Raw genomic sequence first — 16294 nt, 5'->3', positions numbered from 1 at the left:
TTTGAGGACAAGCTCCACGTCGAGGAGGAGAGTAATGATACGGTTATTGGTGTTTTATAGAATTATTATTATGGTTTTGTTAATTTCCTCTTAATTTAGGAATAGGTCGGTTTGTAAGGTCTATATAAAGGACTCTGATCATCAATAAGAAACAACTTCCAACAATTAACCTAATTTTCTAAGAGAGATTTGGTTTAAAGGAAGCTAGCTTTATCGTTTTCATTCTTAAACATCACGGATTCAGAGTATTTAGGTCCTCTTATTCGAGCTAAGGCAAAAGAAGCTTTGGCTCGTATCATTAGATTTGTGTGTTTTTAACTCGGAAAGTTTTTTAAAATCTCTTGAAGTTATTAAGAATCCAATGCTTAAAACGTTTTCAACAACAATGAATTTTAAAGTACTTTTTCAAATCACTAGTTCAATAACACTAAATTTTAGAAGACTTTTTAAAATTCATAATTTAATAACAAATAATTTGTTGAAACAAATTAAAATTTTTGATTGAATACACCCCCTAAAAACTTAAATCTAAAAAGCTAAAAAGAAGAAAAATCATTTGTATCCAACATAAAAAATCCAAAAGTTGGCTGGGTAAAACCATAACTAGTGCCTTAATATCTCTACACAAAAGACAATGTATATTGGAAAAGAAAACATTATCATAGTAAATAATACATGTGACAATAAGTGATTTGATATAATTAGAAAAATAACATTGAAAATTTATAGCATAATAATTATAAAGTGATGAAACATCAAAAACATTTGAACTGAATATAGTTTATTCAGAATAATTAATATGAGACGTTGAAACTTGATTTTAATGGATTACTAAAATGTTTTTTTCTAAAAAAACTAATTTTAATAGAGGCTACTACCATTTAAAATTTACTAGTTCAATTTTTAATACTTGCATAGCTAGCATATAATGGCTTTAGAAGAATGAAAATATGAAAGTTTGAAGAATGTTATGAATAAGAAAAAGAAACACTATGCCATTCATTACCATTATAAACAAATGCTCTGTTTCAAAAGGAGGCAATATGGGTATGAGATGTGAGAAAATGGTCGATTTTCTTAGGGAACAAGAGATTTGAGGTCGCAATAGAAAATCCAAACATCTTGTCCAAAGAAATTGTAAAAGACACTTCAACAGAAGATGCCAGTTCCAGAAGCAAGCAAACATAGTAGAATTTCTCAATCTCATTCTATCATAACCACTAAGCCAATACATGTATGTATGTGTGTATATGTATGTGCTAATGTGCATGTATGTGTGTGGGATTTGGAGGAATGGGAGAGAAAGAATAAAAGGACAAAGGAAAGAGTCATGTTAGAACATTTTGGAAATTGACGTCTCTAGAGACGCTTGGATAGCCATTAAAGTGCGGCTATGGAGTTGTCCACGTCTGACATCAAACTGTGATGGCTCAGCTTAAGAAGATGCATACAAAAACCTCTTTTGTTTTCATTCGTTTTTCCTTATATGAGAATGTGGTAAATCCTATAAATGTAACACAAGCTATAGAGAATCTTATACTATTATTTGGGAAGTACATTCTATAAGTCGTAACATTCTATAAAAAAATTACAATATATGCCATTAGAGATCTCTAATCATAATAATTTTAATTCCATGTCACTAATATATATTAACGGGTCAAACGGGTTTAAAGATATTAAAGAGATTTTGTTTAGATTTTATAATTTTTATAAATAAAATTTATAAAGAAAATGTTGTTATTCACGTATGTAAAAGTATTCACTAATCAAAAATAGAAATAGATCATTTTTATTTACCTTAATCACGCATCAAATATTTTTTGTTATTCAGTTTCCATAAAATCTTTTGAAAATATTATTGGTAGTTATAATTTTTTTAGATTTAGGTATAAATTCGTGCTATATATTAAAATTTATTTAATAAAAATTTTACGAATTTTGTGGTGTACATCTAAAATTTAAAAACTAAATTGCTAACTAATCCGAGTTTGGTAACTATATTTTCGTTTGTTATTTTTAGTATTTATTAAAACAATTTAAAAATAAATGGTACATAATCTATTTTTCCATTTATTTTCTACAAATGTAAAAGAAATTTCCAAGATTTTCATAATAAATACAAAATTTTTAAATATATTTAATGCTTAATATTCTATAAGTCCAGATAATATTCAAATCTTTTTATTTCCTTAAATAAGGCTTTTTTGTTAAAAAAAATATTCTATCTTTAGTTAATTATTTTAGTTTGAATATGTAAATATTAAAAGATTTAATCAAAAGATTATCATTCAGTTTATTAAGATTGCTCTGCAAGCTAAAAGAATATTCCACTAGAAGATTTTCAATTTCTTAACCCTAAATCGACATCTCCTCTTCATTATATAAGATTATCTATTTCTCTGAATAAGACATCTTTTTTTTTCCACAGTTTTATATGATTTTTTTTCTTTCTAATTTTGCTCAATCAAATTTATTTGTTTCAGTTTAGCTCTCTTATTATCAGATTATATATAATTTCATATACATTGATGTTAATATCCTCTTCTAATATAATTTTTTTCTACATGCAGGTGCATATTATATTTGATAATAGAAAAGCAAAATTCACATTTGATTGGGATGTGATTTTAAAAGTTCAAGGTACAGTATTTTTAATTTTCCATTGCTGCTACTTTGATAGATGTTTTAACCAGATTTCAAGATTGAAAACTATAAAATTACAACAAAAAAATGATAAGATTTGTAAGCTTAGATTTTTACTTTCAAATATATTAAAACTTGCTAACAAAAATATATTTGAAAGACTTACTAACAAAAATTCCTTTTAACTGATATTTGCGTTTTATATTGCGTCTTGACGTTGTTAATTCGTAGATTTATTCCGTAATCAAGGAAGAAGAGATAAAATTCTTATCAAATATTATTTTTTATTTTTTTAAAACAACATGATACTGGGTCAAACAAAACCCAATATAGACCACGTAAAAACTTAGATCCTATACAACTTTTTTTTTTTGATCTCAATGACACAATGCAATTATGAATACCTAATTGAACCAAATAAATTATTAATCTCATATAAACAAAAATACAAATCTAATGCAGCTAAATATATTTGATATTCAATACAATATTCTCTCATTCTTTATTACCAAGTCATGTTTTTCAACCAAGTTAAGATTAAACAACATTTAATTCCTACATAAAATAACCCAATATGATATAGAATATAGATTTAAAATTTATCATATACTATTATTTAATTCTAAAAACAAATATACAACCATCGTCAAATGAAATATATAATATTATATCTAAATAGTAATAAAAATAAAATATTATGATATATTCCCTTTTATCCTATACTATTATACTATATTATTTCTTATCTTTTTCGAACAAAATATACAATTTAATTCATAAAAAAATATTAAATCCCGTGCTGTATAGCACAAGCCATGATCTAGTAATTATATTACAAATGGAAGAAGCACACTATTTGTTCACTATTGTTACCCCAACTCTACATTAAAAGGTTAAAAAAAAAAAAAAACTCGATCGACATCCAAAACGCAAATGGTAAATCACCCAAACGAACAACATTTACGTACCTAGGGGTGTCAAAATGGGTCAAGATTCATGGGTCAACTCAACTCAACTCAACCCATGAACCCTAATGAGTTGAAATTTTTGACTCAAATGAGTTGATGGATCAAATGAGTTATTGAGTCAAATGGGTTGATGGGTGAAATGAGTTGGGTTGTAATGGGTCAATGGTTTACTCATTTAACCCAACAATTTTTGTTAAATTGAATTAAACCAATCCAAATCTCTAAACCGATTTCAATTTGAGTCTAACCAAAACTTCTAAACCGATGGAATATAATCCTTAATTTTTCCGCCAAAAATGTGAATACACAATTTTCCCGCCAAAAATATAAATTCGTGATTTTCCCGCCAAAAATATAAATTTGTGATTTTCCCGCCAAAAACGTAAATCCATAATTTTCCCGCCAAAATATTTTACAATTTTTAACCAAAAATGAGGATGGATAATTTTCCCGGCAAAAACGTAAATCCGTGATTTTCTCGCCAAAGACGTAAATCTGTGATTTTCCTGCCAAAAACATAAATCCGTGATTTTCCCGCCAAAAACGTAAATCTGTGATTTTCCCGCCAAAAACGTAAATCCATGATTTTCCCGCCAAAAACGTAAATCCGTGATTTTCCCGCCAAAAACGTAAATCCATGATTTTCCCGCCAAAAAACGTAAATCCGTGATTTTCCCGCCAAAAACATAAATCTGTGATTTTCTCGCCAAAAACATAAATCTGTGATTTTCTCGCCAAAAACGTAAATTCGTGATTTTTCCCGCCAAAAAACGTAAATTCGTGATTTTCCAGCCAAAAAACGTAAATTCGTGATTTTCCCGCCAAAAACGTAAATCTATGATTTTCCCGCCAAAAAACGTAAATTCGTGATTTTCCAGCAAAAAAACGTAAATTCGTGATTTTCCCGCCAAAAACGTAAATCTATGATTTTCCCGCCAAAAACGTAAATCTATGATTTTCCCGCCAAAAAACGTAAATTCATGATTTTCCCGCCAAAAAAACGTAAATTCGTGATTTTCCCGCCAAAAACGTAAATCTATGATTTTTCCGCAAAAAACATAAATCAATGATTTTCCCGCCAAAAACGTAAATCTGTTATTTTCCCACCAAAAACATAAATTCGTGATTTTCCCGCTAAAAACGTAAATCCGTGATTATTATTAATTTCTTTTTATTGTTAATTTATTTTAATTATTAATTTATTTATTACATTAATGGGTCAACCCATTTAACCATCTAAACCATCAAATTAAATGAGTTCATGGGTTAACTGAACTCATTTAACTTCAAACTCATTGGGTAATGAGTTGAGTTGGGTTGAATTAACCATTTTGACATCCCTATACGTACCACTGCGCATCCAAACGTATATCACCAAAATCTAAGAGCCCATGCCATGCCAAAACAAAGTTTCGACAATAATTCAAATCCATAGTCATAGATTAGGGTTTCTAGATTAGATAAGCAACGAAAGGATCACATAAACTAAACTGAATTGAATGTTTATATCAACGAATTTGAAACCGACTTTAATGTAACTGAACTAAAGTAAATGAGCTAAATAGCAAATATTATCATAGTGTACATTTTAATTCATTAATACAATAGATGTTAATATATATAAGAAAGAAAAATATATATATATATATATATATAGATATAAATATTATTAGTTCAATCATTATATTTATATATATTATAAAGTTAAATTTTCTGACTAAAACCAAACCGAATCAAAACCAAATCAAACTGAACCATACATATATTTTTTTCAATTTCTATATAACCGATAACACTGAGCAAAAACCAAACAAATAGACCGGGATTTTCTAGCCATACCGGAAATAATATCAATTAAAACGCTGTCGTTCAATCTCGTATATATGGGCCAAAACAAACCCGTATCATGTAATGGGCCCAAAGCCCATAAATATATTCTCTGGCGCCGCCAGAAATGGAAGAAACCGACGAAACAAAAGTCTCTCTCTCTCGCATAACCTTTTTCGCCGAAACTCTCATCTTCTTCTCAGCCGAGACAATTCAGCCACCACCGATCAGTGAGTTCTTCGTATTCCTCCTCCGTCTCTATCATCGAATCTCTGTTTATATCAAATCATTCATTTTTCGTTTAAATTAATTCCATTTCCTCAAAACCATGTTTGTTGTTTGGTAAAGTTTTCATTTTTATCTGACTCTGTTTCAATCTCTCTTTCAGATTTTCAGAGATGGGTTGTACTGTGAGGGAGAAGCATGTGAAACCGAACCGGAGGATCCGAACCGCTGCTTTTAGATCCGACCCACCGTTATGTTTTATTGAGAAGATTGCTCTATCGCAATCAATTGTTGAATCAAGTCTCAAAAACTTGGTTTATCATCCAGGTGTTACTGATTCTGGTTCTGTGAATTCGAATTCTGGTAATGAGAATTTGGAGGAGAATCTTTGGGGTTATTGTACAGAGGAGCATTTGGAAGAGATTTTGCTGAAACATTTGGAGTTTTTGTATAATCAAGCTGTTTCGAAGCTTCTCGAATTGGGTTATGAGGAACGTGTCGCGATTAAAGCGGTTTTGAGTACTGGACACTGTTATGGTGAATTGGATGTTTTGACAAATATAGTGAATAATTCATTATCTTATTTGAATAGCAGTAGCGGTGGAGGTGGATGTGGCGGTGGTAGTAATAACGGGAACGGTGAGGATCATTCGGAGACTGGTTTTACGGATTTGAGAGATTTGGAGGAGTATTCGCTTGCGGGTATGATTTACTTGTTGCAACAAGTTAAGCCTAATTTGAGTAAAGGTGATGCAATGTGGTGTTTGTTAATGAGTGAGCTCCATGTTGGTAGGGCAAGTACTATGGATGTCCCAACGAATAGGTCTAGTTGTACTAAGGAAGATAGCAATGTAGAAGATGTTGGTAGTGGTACACTAGATATTGCTGGTTTTATGGCACCAGCATTGTGTCGATTCCATGGAGGTTGGGATTTTGGGAATGGGGGAGGACCTGAATTTTCTGGTAACGGGTTTTCTATGAACGGTGCTGAGTTAAAGCTGCAGAGAGAGATTGATTGTCCGAAGAGGTTTAATTTTTCGCCATCTATGAAATCCTTGTTGAATCGGAATGTTGCAGCGGTTGCTGCTGGGTATCGTGCTAGTATGAAGCAGAAAAAGTCGGAAACTAGTGGTGATAGCTTATCTTGTAATGATCTTGCACGTGTGGAGGCTTGTGAGCAGCAGCCACGTAAGTCAGGGAGTGAAGAAAGTGTTAGTTCGGTGTTGGAGAAATTTCGTGATCTGAACCTTGATGATAATTTGGAATCGGTGGGTAAGGATGATAAGGATTGTGTGATCGTCAATCTGCTTCATCAGGTTAAGGATCTCGAGAAGAAACTAAAGGAAAGGAAAGACTGGGCTCAGAAGAAGGCAATGCAAGCTGCTCAAAAGGTCAGCGAGGAATTGGCCGAGCTTAAATCATTGAGTAGCGAAAGAGAAGGAATCCAACTGCTGAAAAAGGGGAAACAAGCTGTTGAAGAATCAACTGTGAAAAGATTATCCGACAAGGAAAATGAACTTAGAAAAGCTAGTGGTCAAAACGATAGGGCCAATGCGATTGTAAGAAAGCTTGAGAATCAAAATGCAGAAATTCGAGCAGAGCGGGAGGGATCCAAATTAAGTGCATCAGAATCGCTTAAAGCGTGCATGGATGCATCAAAGAAGGAGAAAAAAATCTTGAAGAAGCTTGTGGCATGGGAGAAACAGAAATTGAAGGTGCAGGATGATATCGCAGCTGAAAAAGAAAATATTAAGGCCCTTTATAGGACTTTAGCTCAGATCACACAGGATGAAAAGGAAATTGAGGTACGTTGGGTTATATTATATTCATTTATACCGTGAAAATTCTCTAGATCTTCACTACTTTTAACTCGAGAATTGTGGGAAGTACATTTACTTAGGATTCAAAATATTTACACACTTATCATTTGAGGCACACATCTAGTTGCCAAGCTGGTCCTGTCTTAGATGGTAGTATGCCATTAAACTTCAAAGATCATTCAAGAGGTATAGTCTGCGACTTTGCGTCTGCCACATGTTTTTGCTAGGGTATATGGAACCTGGATTTGATATGAATATCATCTTGGAGAATCAGTTTTGAGTTGTAGAACCCAGCCAAATGATTTGCTATATCTATTGATAAGTTTCATGGAATAGTTTTTTTCTCTCTACACGGTGGTCTATATTTTCTTTTTGTTTTTGACGTTTTACCTTTTTGCGGGTACATTATCTATGTTGCTGCGCATTGTGTTCAAAAAATTGCTCTAGATTTGCTTGCTCGCTTGCTTGCTTGGACTGTGGTGGATGACTGATAATCGAAATTACTTTACTTCAATTAAACATGGAATGTTTAGTCTATCGACTTCTTTTATATTTCCGTTCATATGTTATTTGCAGGCGAAATGGAGACAAGAGCAGAAAGCAAAGGAGGAGGCTCTGGCTCAAATGGAGGAAGAACAACGCTCAAAAGAAGCAGCTGAGGGTCACAACAAGAGAAAGCTCGAGACTCTACGGTTAAAAATCGAACTAGACTTCCAAAGACACAAAGACGATCACCAAAGACTAGAGCAAGAACTCTCTCGACTCCAAGCCTCTTCAGATACTGACCCAAGCCACTTATCCAACAACGCTTGGAAACCCGAGAAATCTCAAGGAGAAAACATTGCTAAACTGCTTGAAGAACTTGATAAGCTTGAAGGGTCATATGACAATGAAGCAAACTACGATCGAGAATGCATAATCTGTATGAAAGATGAAGTCTCTGTGGTGTTTCTTCCTTGTGCGCATCAAGTTGTGTGTGGTAGTTGCAGTGATAGCTTCTTCGCGAGCAACAATGGCGGAAGCAAAGTCACTTGTCCTTGTTGCCGAGGTTTGGTTCAGCAGCGAATCCGTATCTTTGGAGCAACCTCATAAAAGCCGAAAAAGCTTCTCTTTGGGTTTCAAGGAAATCATCACAACTTCAGGTTTTTTACTTTGTAAGTACAAAAATAAATGTTTAGCTTCTTCCTCAAAAGCTTTTTAACTCGGGAAATTTGATTTTTTTTCGACAAAAGATCTTTGCACGATGTAAAATAACTTATTATCGTGATCAAAACTTTTCGAGCTAATCTTATTAAGGATTATCTTGAATTCGATTTGGAGGAAACAGGCCTCTTTACCAAATAAAAATCGACTATAGTTTGGTTTGGTTAAAATTATGAGGTTTGGTTTTGGTTTGGGTTTTGTGTATATAGACAAAGAGAAGAATTGGTTTTTGGATCTGGTTTTGTTTGGTTAAACCGGATTGGACACTTGTTACTTGTTAGCAAAACCATGACAACCACAAGTTCTTAAAAACCACAATTATTAATGCTTTGCATAGTTTCCTTCTTGTGGGTTTTGTTGTGTGGCCGTTATTTGCAAGAAAATGGCTTCGTGTGCCATCTCAAACACAATTCACACCGTAACCTTCAAGACCTCGAAGAGAATAAGTCCTTACAACGGTCTATTTGATTGGAACTCCGACAAAAAAGTAGACAATCTCCGGCAGCCGCTGCAACCGGTCTACCACGAGGACATCCAAATTCCTTTCTCTCTTTCATTGGTAAACAAAACATTTTTAAAAGGTAAACATTTTATTCCCTTCTTCTCAATCCAAGTCATAGAATCCATCCATGTGAAGAAGTATGTCTTATCTTAAATTCTTCGAATTCTGTAACATTCTTTTTGACTAGGAAGAGAATTGAAATGTTGCTACAAGGCAAGCATTGATGGGTTTAGTGCAACAAAGTTCCACGAGCGTTGTGATTTCAAAGGTCCATGCGTTATCATAGCTTACACCAAAGAGAAGTCTTTCAAGTTTGGTGGATTTAGTCCAGAAGGCTATAGAAGTACCGATGATTACTACGATACATTTGATGCTTTCCTCTTCTATTGGCTCGACGATTGCGATGACCCAATCGTCCTTTCTAAGGTTGGAGGAAGTGGAGCGGCTCTTTTTGATTATGCACGTGGAGGGCCTCAATTTGGAGCTGATGGGCTTCTTATCGGACCGCCTTTAGCTCCCGTGATGGGCGGATTTGCGGGTCCGGATACGAACTCGGGGATTGGTGATTTGAGGATGGCTAAATCAAGATTGGGATTGTCATATGCTAAGAGGAAAGATGGGAAGGAATCTATCTTTGGAGATGAAAATAAGGTTAGTCTTGATGATGTATTGGTCTTTTGTAGCCCTTATATTGCTTCTTTGTATTAAATCACAAAACCAATCTCATCAAATTCCAATAAAGTATCCAATTATTCATTTTTATTTATGTAATTTGTAGGTAGATATACAACCTTGATTATACATACTTTTGAGACCTAAAAGGTCTTTGAAAAGTGTATTTCTAACTACTAGTTGATAGTGGAGAATCTTGTACTTTCAAATTACATAATATGCAACTACACTATATGATTATACACACAAACAAACCTATATATTAAATAAATGGGATTATAGTTAGATCTTGATCCATCTGGAGACTGGAGTGTTTGGTTTTGAGATTAGTGAACAATAATGTTTTTCTTTAGCCAAGAATGTGATAGCTCATGACTTCATTGTTCATATGAGCTTCTGGATGATAATCAAACATGAATGGATTATCCATTTCCCAGTCGAAATTCAAATCTGCGAAAACCTCTGGCGGATTTTCGAGTTCAGGAAGTGGAAATACTTGTGAACCAGAATCTTCTTCTGTTTGTGATTGTGAGTTTCCCTGAAAAAAAAATGTTATGAAGTTTGAGACACAGTGACATTGATCAACGAATGGGACTTTCTCAGAGTTTGGATTTAATTAGTTAAACCTGAAAAAATGATTCAAGGATGAAATCAGGTGAAGACCAGAGTGTGTTACTTGCATCACAAGAACCCTTTTCTAGGTCACTTGCTTGACAAAATATCTTAACATTGTTGCTCAATAGCTCATCTGAAACCTCTGGTGAGTTGGTTTCAGATTTCTTACGCGTATGCTCATTCCTCTTTATCACACGACACAGCGCGAAGTCTCCCTATAGAGCGGAAGAAAACCAAATGAAAATGATCAATTGGTATGGTAAACTATGAATCAAGTTTTTTTCTTTTCTTTCCATCTTTTTGGTTTATGCTGTTGTTACCTTAAAGTTTAGTGATCCTTGTGAAGTATCGTTGTCGAAGAGGCGATACTCATGCATTACCCACTCGGTTCTACCACCAAAAGGGGCTCGACCCATATAAAAAACTAGGGTTTTTCGGCACCCGGTGACAGAGGAAGAAGAAGAAGAAGAGTGACAAACGATGTTTCGATCTTTGCCCGTGGCTTTCCAGTATCCAGATTTAGTTGCTCTATTTATCCGAGATCCGTTCTGGTATTTTCTGTCACGATGACAGAAGAAAAACCATTCCATATCTCGATCCGGCAAGAAGGATTTCTCTGTAATCAACAAGATCTTATTATTTTTTATATTGTAGATTAGAAAAAATTGATCTTTTTTCAGTCAGAGAGTTTCAAGAAGCAACAAACCTGGAAGTTCCCAAGGATCAAACTTGTATAAATCCATTAATGGAATGATTTCGAGCTCGATCTGAAGACCTTCGTTTCTTCTGTGCAGGTAATAACCAACAAGTTCTTCATCTGTTGGATGAAATCTGAAACCAGGTGGTAAATAGGATCCCACCATCGTCTATATCTATAATTTCTTTAAATGACTTACGTAGTCGTATTCTAATTCTGAAACTCCAGAACTATATGCCCTTTGATTCACTCACTTTCTTGTCGAAAACAGAGTGAAACTTCCACAAAACAAAAACCCTAAGTCCTATTGTTTTGTTTCTTAAAGCTCAAGGAACAGTAGAAAAACAGAGTATATATGATATCAGAAAGACAGAAACCAAGCAAAACAAGAAGACCAGATTTAATCTTTGAAAAAAATATTCAAGTTTGGAAGTTGCTGATGCTGAAACTTAAGAGGAAGAGGGAAAAAATGTAAGTTTGGACCGTTTGGTAGGGATTATAGATATATAGCAGAAGATTAAAAGGCTTAAAGGTTGATTAAAGTATTAACACAAACTTAAATAAACTAGCTAGTGTTATAATTATTCATATTAGTATTTTACATTTAAAATAATTCAGACCGAAAGTGTTCGAAGATTACTTACTTGTCTGAACGTCCCACAAATTCCACAACAATGGCCCACCTGAACCAAAAAGCTTTCACACTCAGTGACTTGAAAACTTATTGCCGTCTGTACTTAATACATATAGACATCTTGCCGTCTGTAATTTATGTCTACAAACACCTTGTTGTCACTTTGCCATTTGTGAAGGTTTAAAGCATGAACTTTGAGTCTGGTGCTTTTAATCCTCAATTTCTAGTTGACTTTCAATTTAATCTCTAACTTTCGTTGACGAAGCCGATTGAGGCACGTCTTTAACTTGACAAACGGAGGATTAAGACGCTGTTATCTGTCCGTCTAATATATCCGTTAATAAGCGAAACGACGTCGTTTAATCAAATGAAAACTCCCAAATTCGATTAAGCTCGAACCCTAGAATACCAAACCGAAATTAGAAATACAAAATCGAAGATTCTCTCTCGTTTTCTTCTCTAATCTCGATTTCTTCTCAAATCTCGATCTCATCTTTATTCCTCAAGATCTGTTGTCTCGATTTCGATGAGTTCTAGCTCCGAGACATCGATAGTACTCGCTGCCCGTGGAGTGCCTTCAAAGTGTGTGTGTGGGTTAGGTGTAAGGATCTTTACATCGAAAACTCAACATAGCTATCTTGAAGTTTTGATTAGAGAAGAAAACGAGAGAGAATCTTCGACTTTGTATTTCTAATTTCGATTTGGTATTCTAGGGTTCGAGCTTAATCGAATTTGGGGGTTTTCATTTGATTAAACGACATCGTTTAGCTTATTAACAGATATGTTAGACGGACAGATAACAGCGTCTTAATCCTCCGTTTGTCCAGTTAAAGACGTGCCTCAATCGGCATCGTCAACGAAAGTTAGAGATTAAATTGAAAGTCAACTAGAAATTGAGGATTAAAAGCACCAAGCTCAAAGTTCATGTTTTAAACCTCCACAAATGGCAAAGTGACGATTTAAATGACATTTTTCCCCGTACCAATATAGCTCATGGCTTAGGCTTCATGCCTTCATGGCTTTATGTAGTTCAGTAGTTGACTCGATGTCAATTAAAAACAAAACCTTCCGTTTTTAGTCTACTTATTTTCGAAATGAATAATCAGTTTGTGCTCAACTTTAAATAATTATTTCCGGCAAAAAGAATAAATAATTAAATTTCAGTTTTACATTACGTATATTAATAACGCTAGAGTTCGTTAATTTAAAGGTTGTAGAATTCTTGTCTATAATATTAACAAACTAGTTTCATTACGTAGATGTGTTTGAAAAGAATTAAGTTTATATTTTGCAATTTATCAATAATGACTGACTTATAAACACTTGAACTGAAAATGTGAACATGACTCCGAACACGAGTCAATTAGCTTTCCTTCCACCTCAGAGTGACTTGGAAAATCTATTTAATGAACAACTTTTCATTGATTAAGCAAAACAATTGCCTATGTGATCAAATAAATCTCCATTAACTAAAACCTTTAAAGTGTTAAATTATTTCTTCTACCGCGTTATCACTTTTTGGACACGACAAAACACTAGTAGTTTCACATTAATTATTCTTTTTTTGTTTCCTCCATAAATTGTTCTTAGATGTAAAGGTAGTTTCTTCACCTAATGGACATCTCTATCTACAATGACAAAAATACGAAAATTGAACCCATTATTTAATTCAAGGGAAATATTTTATTCAAAAACACAGAAATCCACACACTTAATCCGATTAATCATATAGTGTAAAGAAAAATAAGAACATTAACTCAACTAATCCACATGACCACATACGTTTATATTGTTATCTTTTCATTAAAGCAAAACAAGAATTCACAAAAAAAAAAAGAACCTAAAATATTAACAAGCGTTGATGAAATAATAAAAAAACAACACAATAATTAATATAAAAATGTGAACAAAAATTATTTACATATGTGATATGATGCGGTTCAGTACGAACTGATAATTTTTTTTTTCTAAAACCTTAAGTTTCTGTTTTCCTTTTCAAAGATTTTTCGAAATAATTATGTAATCGATATAAAAAAAAAAAAAAAGGAAATAGATATAATCAGGCCGGTCGTAAGTTAAAATGAGTCTTATCATACAACTATACAAGCCCATTAGCCCAAACTAAACAAGATTACAAATAAAAAAAAAAATAGAGACGAAACAGAAAAAGAAGAGAGACAAGGAAAAAAAAAAAAAAACTCTATTGGAGAAAGTACTTGTCGGATCGCTGCGAAAAGCAAAGAGAGAGAGAGAGAAGAAGAGACGAAGAGAATCCATTAATGGCGGCTGCCACAGTTCTCGGTCGCTTATCACTGATACCAAATCTATCTTCTAAACCAAAATTGAAATCAAACAGAAGAACAACTTCTACAAGTGTTTCTATACGAGCACAAGCTTCGTTCTCTGACCCTTTTGTACTTCAATTAGCTGAATCTCTCGAAGATTCTCTCTCAGCTTCTCCTTCTTCGTCTTCTTTACCTCTCCAAAGAATCCGTGATTCTTCCGCTGAGACTCTTTTATCTACTCCATGGCCGTCACGAAAAGACGAGCCTTTCCGATTCACCGATACATCTTTCATCCGATTTTCTCAAATCGAACCCGTTTCGACCCATCAACGAAATTCTGAAATTTTGGATAATCTGACGGAAACCCAGTTCCCAAACGCTGTGATTATTGATGGGTTCGTGTCGAATTTGACGATTGGTCCATCGGATTTGCCTGATGGGGTTTACTTTGGGAGCTTCTCTGGTTTACCGGATGAGTTAACGAACCGGGTTTCTGAATTCATAGGGAATTTCGATTCTGGTGATTTGTTTTGGTCGATTAATGGTATGGGAGCACCGGATTTGATGGTGATTTATGTTCCTGAAGGGTGTAAGGTGGAGAATCCAATCTATTTGAGGTACTTTTCTGGTGAAACTGGTGACCGGGAATCGAAACGGTTACCGGTATCGAATCCTAGGGGTTTTGTGTTAGTGGAGGAAGGAGGAGAGATTGGTATAGTGGAGGAATTTGTTGGTAAAGATGAAGAAGGGTTTTATTGGACGAATCCGGTTTTGGAAGTTGTTGTTCAAAAGAATGGGAAATTGAAGCATTCATATTTGCAGAAAGAGTCCATGGCTTCTGCTCATGTCAAGTGGACTTTCGTCCGACAGGTTCCATCTTTGCTCATTCTCAACAAATTGGTTTAGTGAAGAAACAAATTCTATTGAAAATCTTAGTTTACTTGAGGTTGGTTTTGTTATACTCTTGTAGTTAAAATTGCTAATAGCTTATATTAGTGTTTGAATCTTATTGCTGAATGTTTCAGTAGAGTGTCTTAGATTAGTTTTGCTGCTGGAGTTGGAGAAAGTTGTAACCTTTATGATTGAATTGTTGATGAGGATGAATAGTTTAGTTTCAGCTTCATGTGAGTTTTGATTTTTTCATAGCTTAGGATGTTTTGGTATGGCTTCGGAATGTTTTATGCTGAATTGTTCTGTGGTGATCATTGTAGGAGGCAGAGAGTGAATATGAGCTTGTGGAAGTGAGTACTGGTGGGAAATTGGGGAGGCACAATGTTCATGTGCAGCAGCTTGGGCCTGATACACTCACAGAGCTAACCACGTTTCATATGTGTGTCAACGAGCAGACTCTCGATCTTCATAGCAGAATTGTCTTAGACCATCCACGAGGCTCTTCGCGACAGCTTCACAAGTGTATTGTTGCTCATTCCTCTGGTCAAGCTGTTTTCGATGGCAATGTCCGAGTTAACAGGTAAGCTTTTCAGTTTGGTTATGATTTTCGGGTCATTTGTTTGGTGTGCTTAGCATCGGTTTACATTCTTTGTGGTAATATACAGATTCGCTCAACAGACCAACGCGGGACAACTAACACGGAGCCTCCTTCTGAAACCCCGAGCCACTGTGAACATAAAGCCGAATCTTCAGATCATTGCAGACGATGTAAAATGCTCGCATGGAGCTGCTATCAGTGATCTCGAAGAAGACCAGCTCTTCTATTTCCAAGCTCGTGGGATCAACTTGGAGACTGCAAGAAGAGCTCTCATATCGTCATTTGGATCAGAGGTTATCGAGAAGTTTCCAAATCGGGAAATCCGAGATCAAGCCAGGAATCATGTCAAAGGCTTGCTCTGATGGATCTCCATAGAGACAAAGATTATCCCAAACCGATCGCGTGGTACTCACGTGCCGGTATTGCACTTACGATTCATCAATTTATCCTCTGTTCATTACTGTTAAAGGCTTGCGAGGCCCATCTAGTCCAGTTTGGCCCATATAATTAAAATTAAGAAGAACAACAAACAGTTGGCTTCTATGTGAGTTAAATAGCGTGCAGCTCTATTTTAAATTTTGGAAAAGGTTTCTATTGGCATCTGTATAAGTAAAACGACGCGATTTTTATGGATTTAAGTGAAACTTGAAAACCACACGCTTTTTATTTGAAATCTGATAAACAACAAACACTTGGTTTTTTATACCGCCT

The 16294-nt window shown here is 34.4% G+C and overlaps 4 protein-coding genes across 4 annotated transcripts; 3 read left to right on the top strand and 1 right to left on the bottom strand.

Moving 5' to 3' along the window:
• The first annotated feature begins 5566 nt into the window (after nucleotides 1-5566).
• LOC9327057 (MND1-interacting protein 1) lies at nucleotides 5567-8772 on the top strand. Its single transcript, XM_021012373.1, has 3 exons — nucleotides 5567-5671; nucleotides 5830-7471; nucleotides 8063-8772. Exons 2-3 carry the CDS (start codon nucleotides 5840-5842, stop codon nucleotides 8576-8578), a joined length of 2148 nt encoding a protein of 715 aa, XP_020868032.1. The 5' UTR covers nucleotides 5567-5671; nucleotides 5830-5839; the 3' UTR covers nucleotides 8579-8772.
• Nucleotides 8773-8878: 106 nt separating this feature from the next.
• Nucleotides 8879-9953, top strand: LOC110224854. Its single transcript, XM_021012376.1, has 2 exons — nucleotides 8879-9270; nucleotides 9379-9953. Exons 1-2 carry the CDS (start codon nucleotides 9072-9074, stop codon nucleotides 9897-9899), a joined length of 720 nt encoding a protein of 239 aa, XP_020868035.1. The 5' UTR covers nucleotides 8879-9071; the 3' UTR covers nucleotides 9900-9953.
• On the bottom strand, nucleotides 9934-11657 carry LOC9329789 (NAC domain-containing protein 86). The gene is made up of 4 exons (XM_002890948.2): nucleotides 11185-11657; nucleotides 10799-11094; nucleotides 10490-10693; nucleotides 9934-10401 (listed from the first exon to the last, which is right to left on the bottom strand). Exons 1-4 carry the CDS (start codon nucleotides 11339-11341, stop codon nucleotides 10213-10215), a joined length of 846 nt encoding a protein of 281 aa, XP_002890994.1. The 5' UTR covers nucleotides 11342-11657; the 3' UTR covers nucleotides 9934-10212.
• Nucleotides 11658-13879: 2222 nt separating this feature from the next.
• On the top strand, nucleotides 13880-16238 carry LOC9327056 (protein ABCI7, chloroplastic). Its single transcript, XM_021012374.1, has 3 exons — nucleotides 13880-14964; nucleotides 15306-15565; nucleotides 15651-16238. Exons 1-3 carry the CDS (start codon nucleotides 14089-14091, stop codon nucleotides 15943-15945), a joined length of 1431 nt encoding a protein of 476 aa, XP_020868033.1. The 5' UTR covers nucleotides 13880-14088; the 3' UTR covers nucleotides 15946-16238.
• Nucleotides 16239-16294: the final 56 nt, after the last annotated feature.

This window comes from Arabidopsis lyrata (assembly GCF_000004255.2).
Source record: "Arabidopsis lyrata subsp. lyrata unplaced genomic scaffold ARALYscaffold_1, whole genome shotgun sequence".
NCBI lineage: Eukaryota > Viridiplantae > Streptophyta > Magnoliopsida > Brassicales > Brassicaceae > Arabidopsis > Arabidopsis lyrata.
The sequence above is the reverse complement of the archived record's forward strand: the minus strand, read 5'-3'. Positions and strand labels throughout refer to the sequence as shown.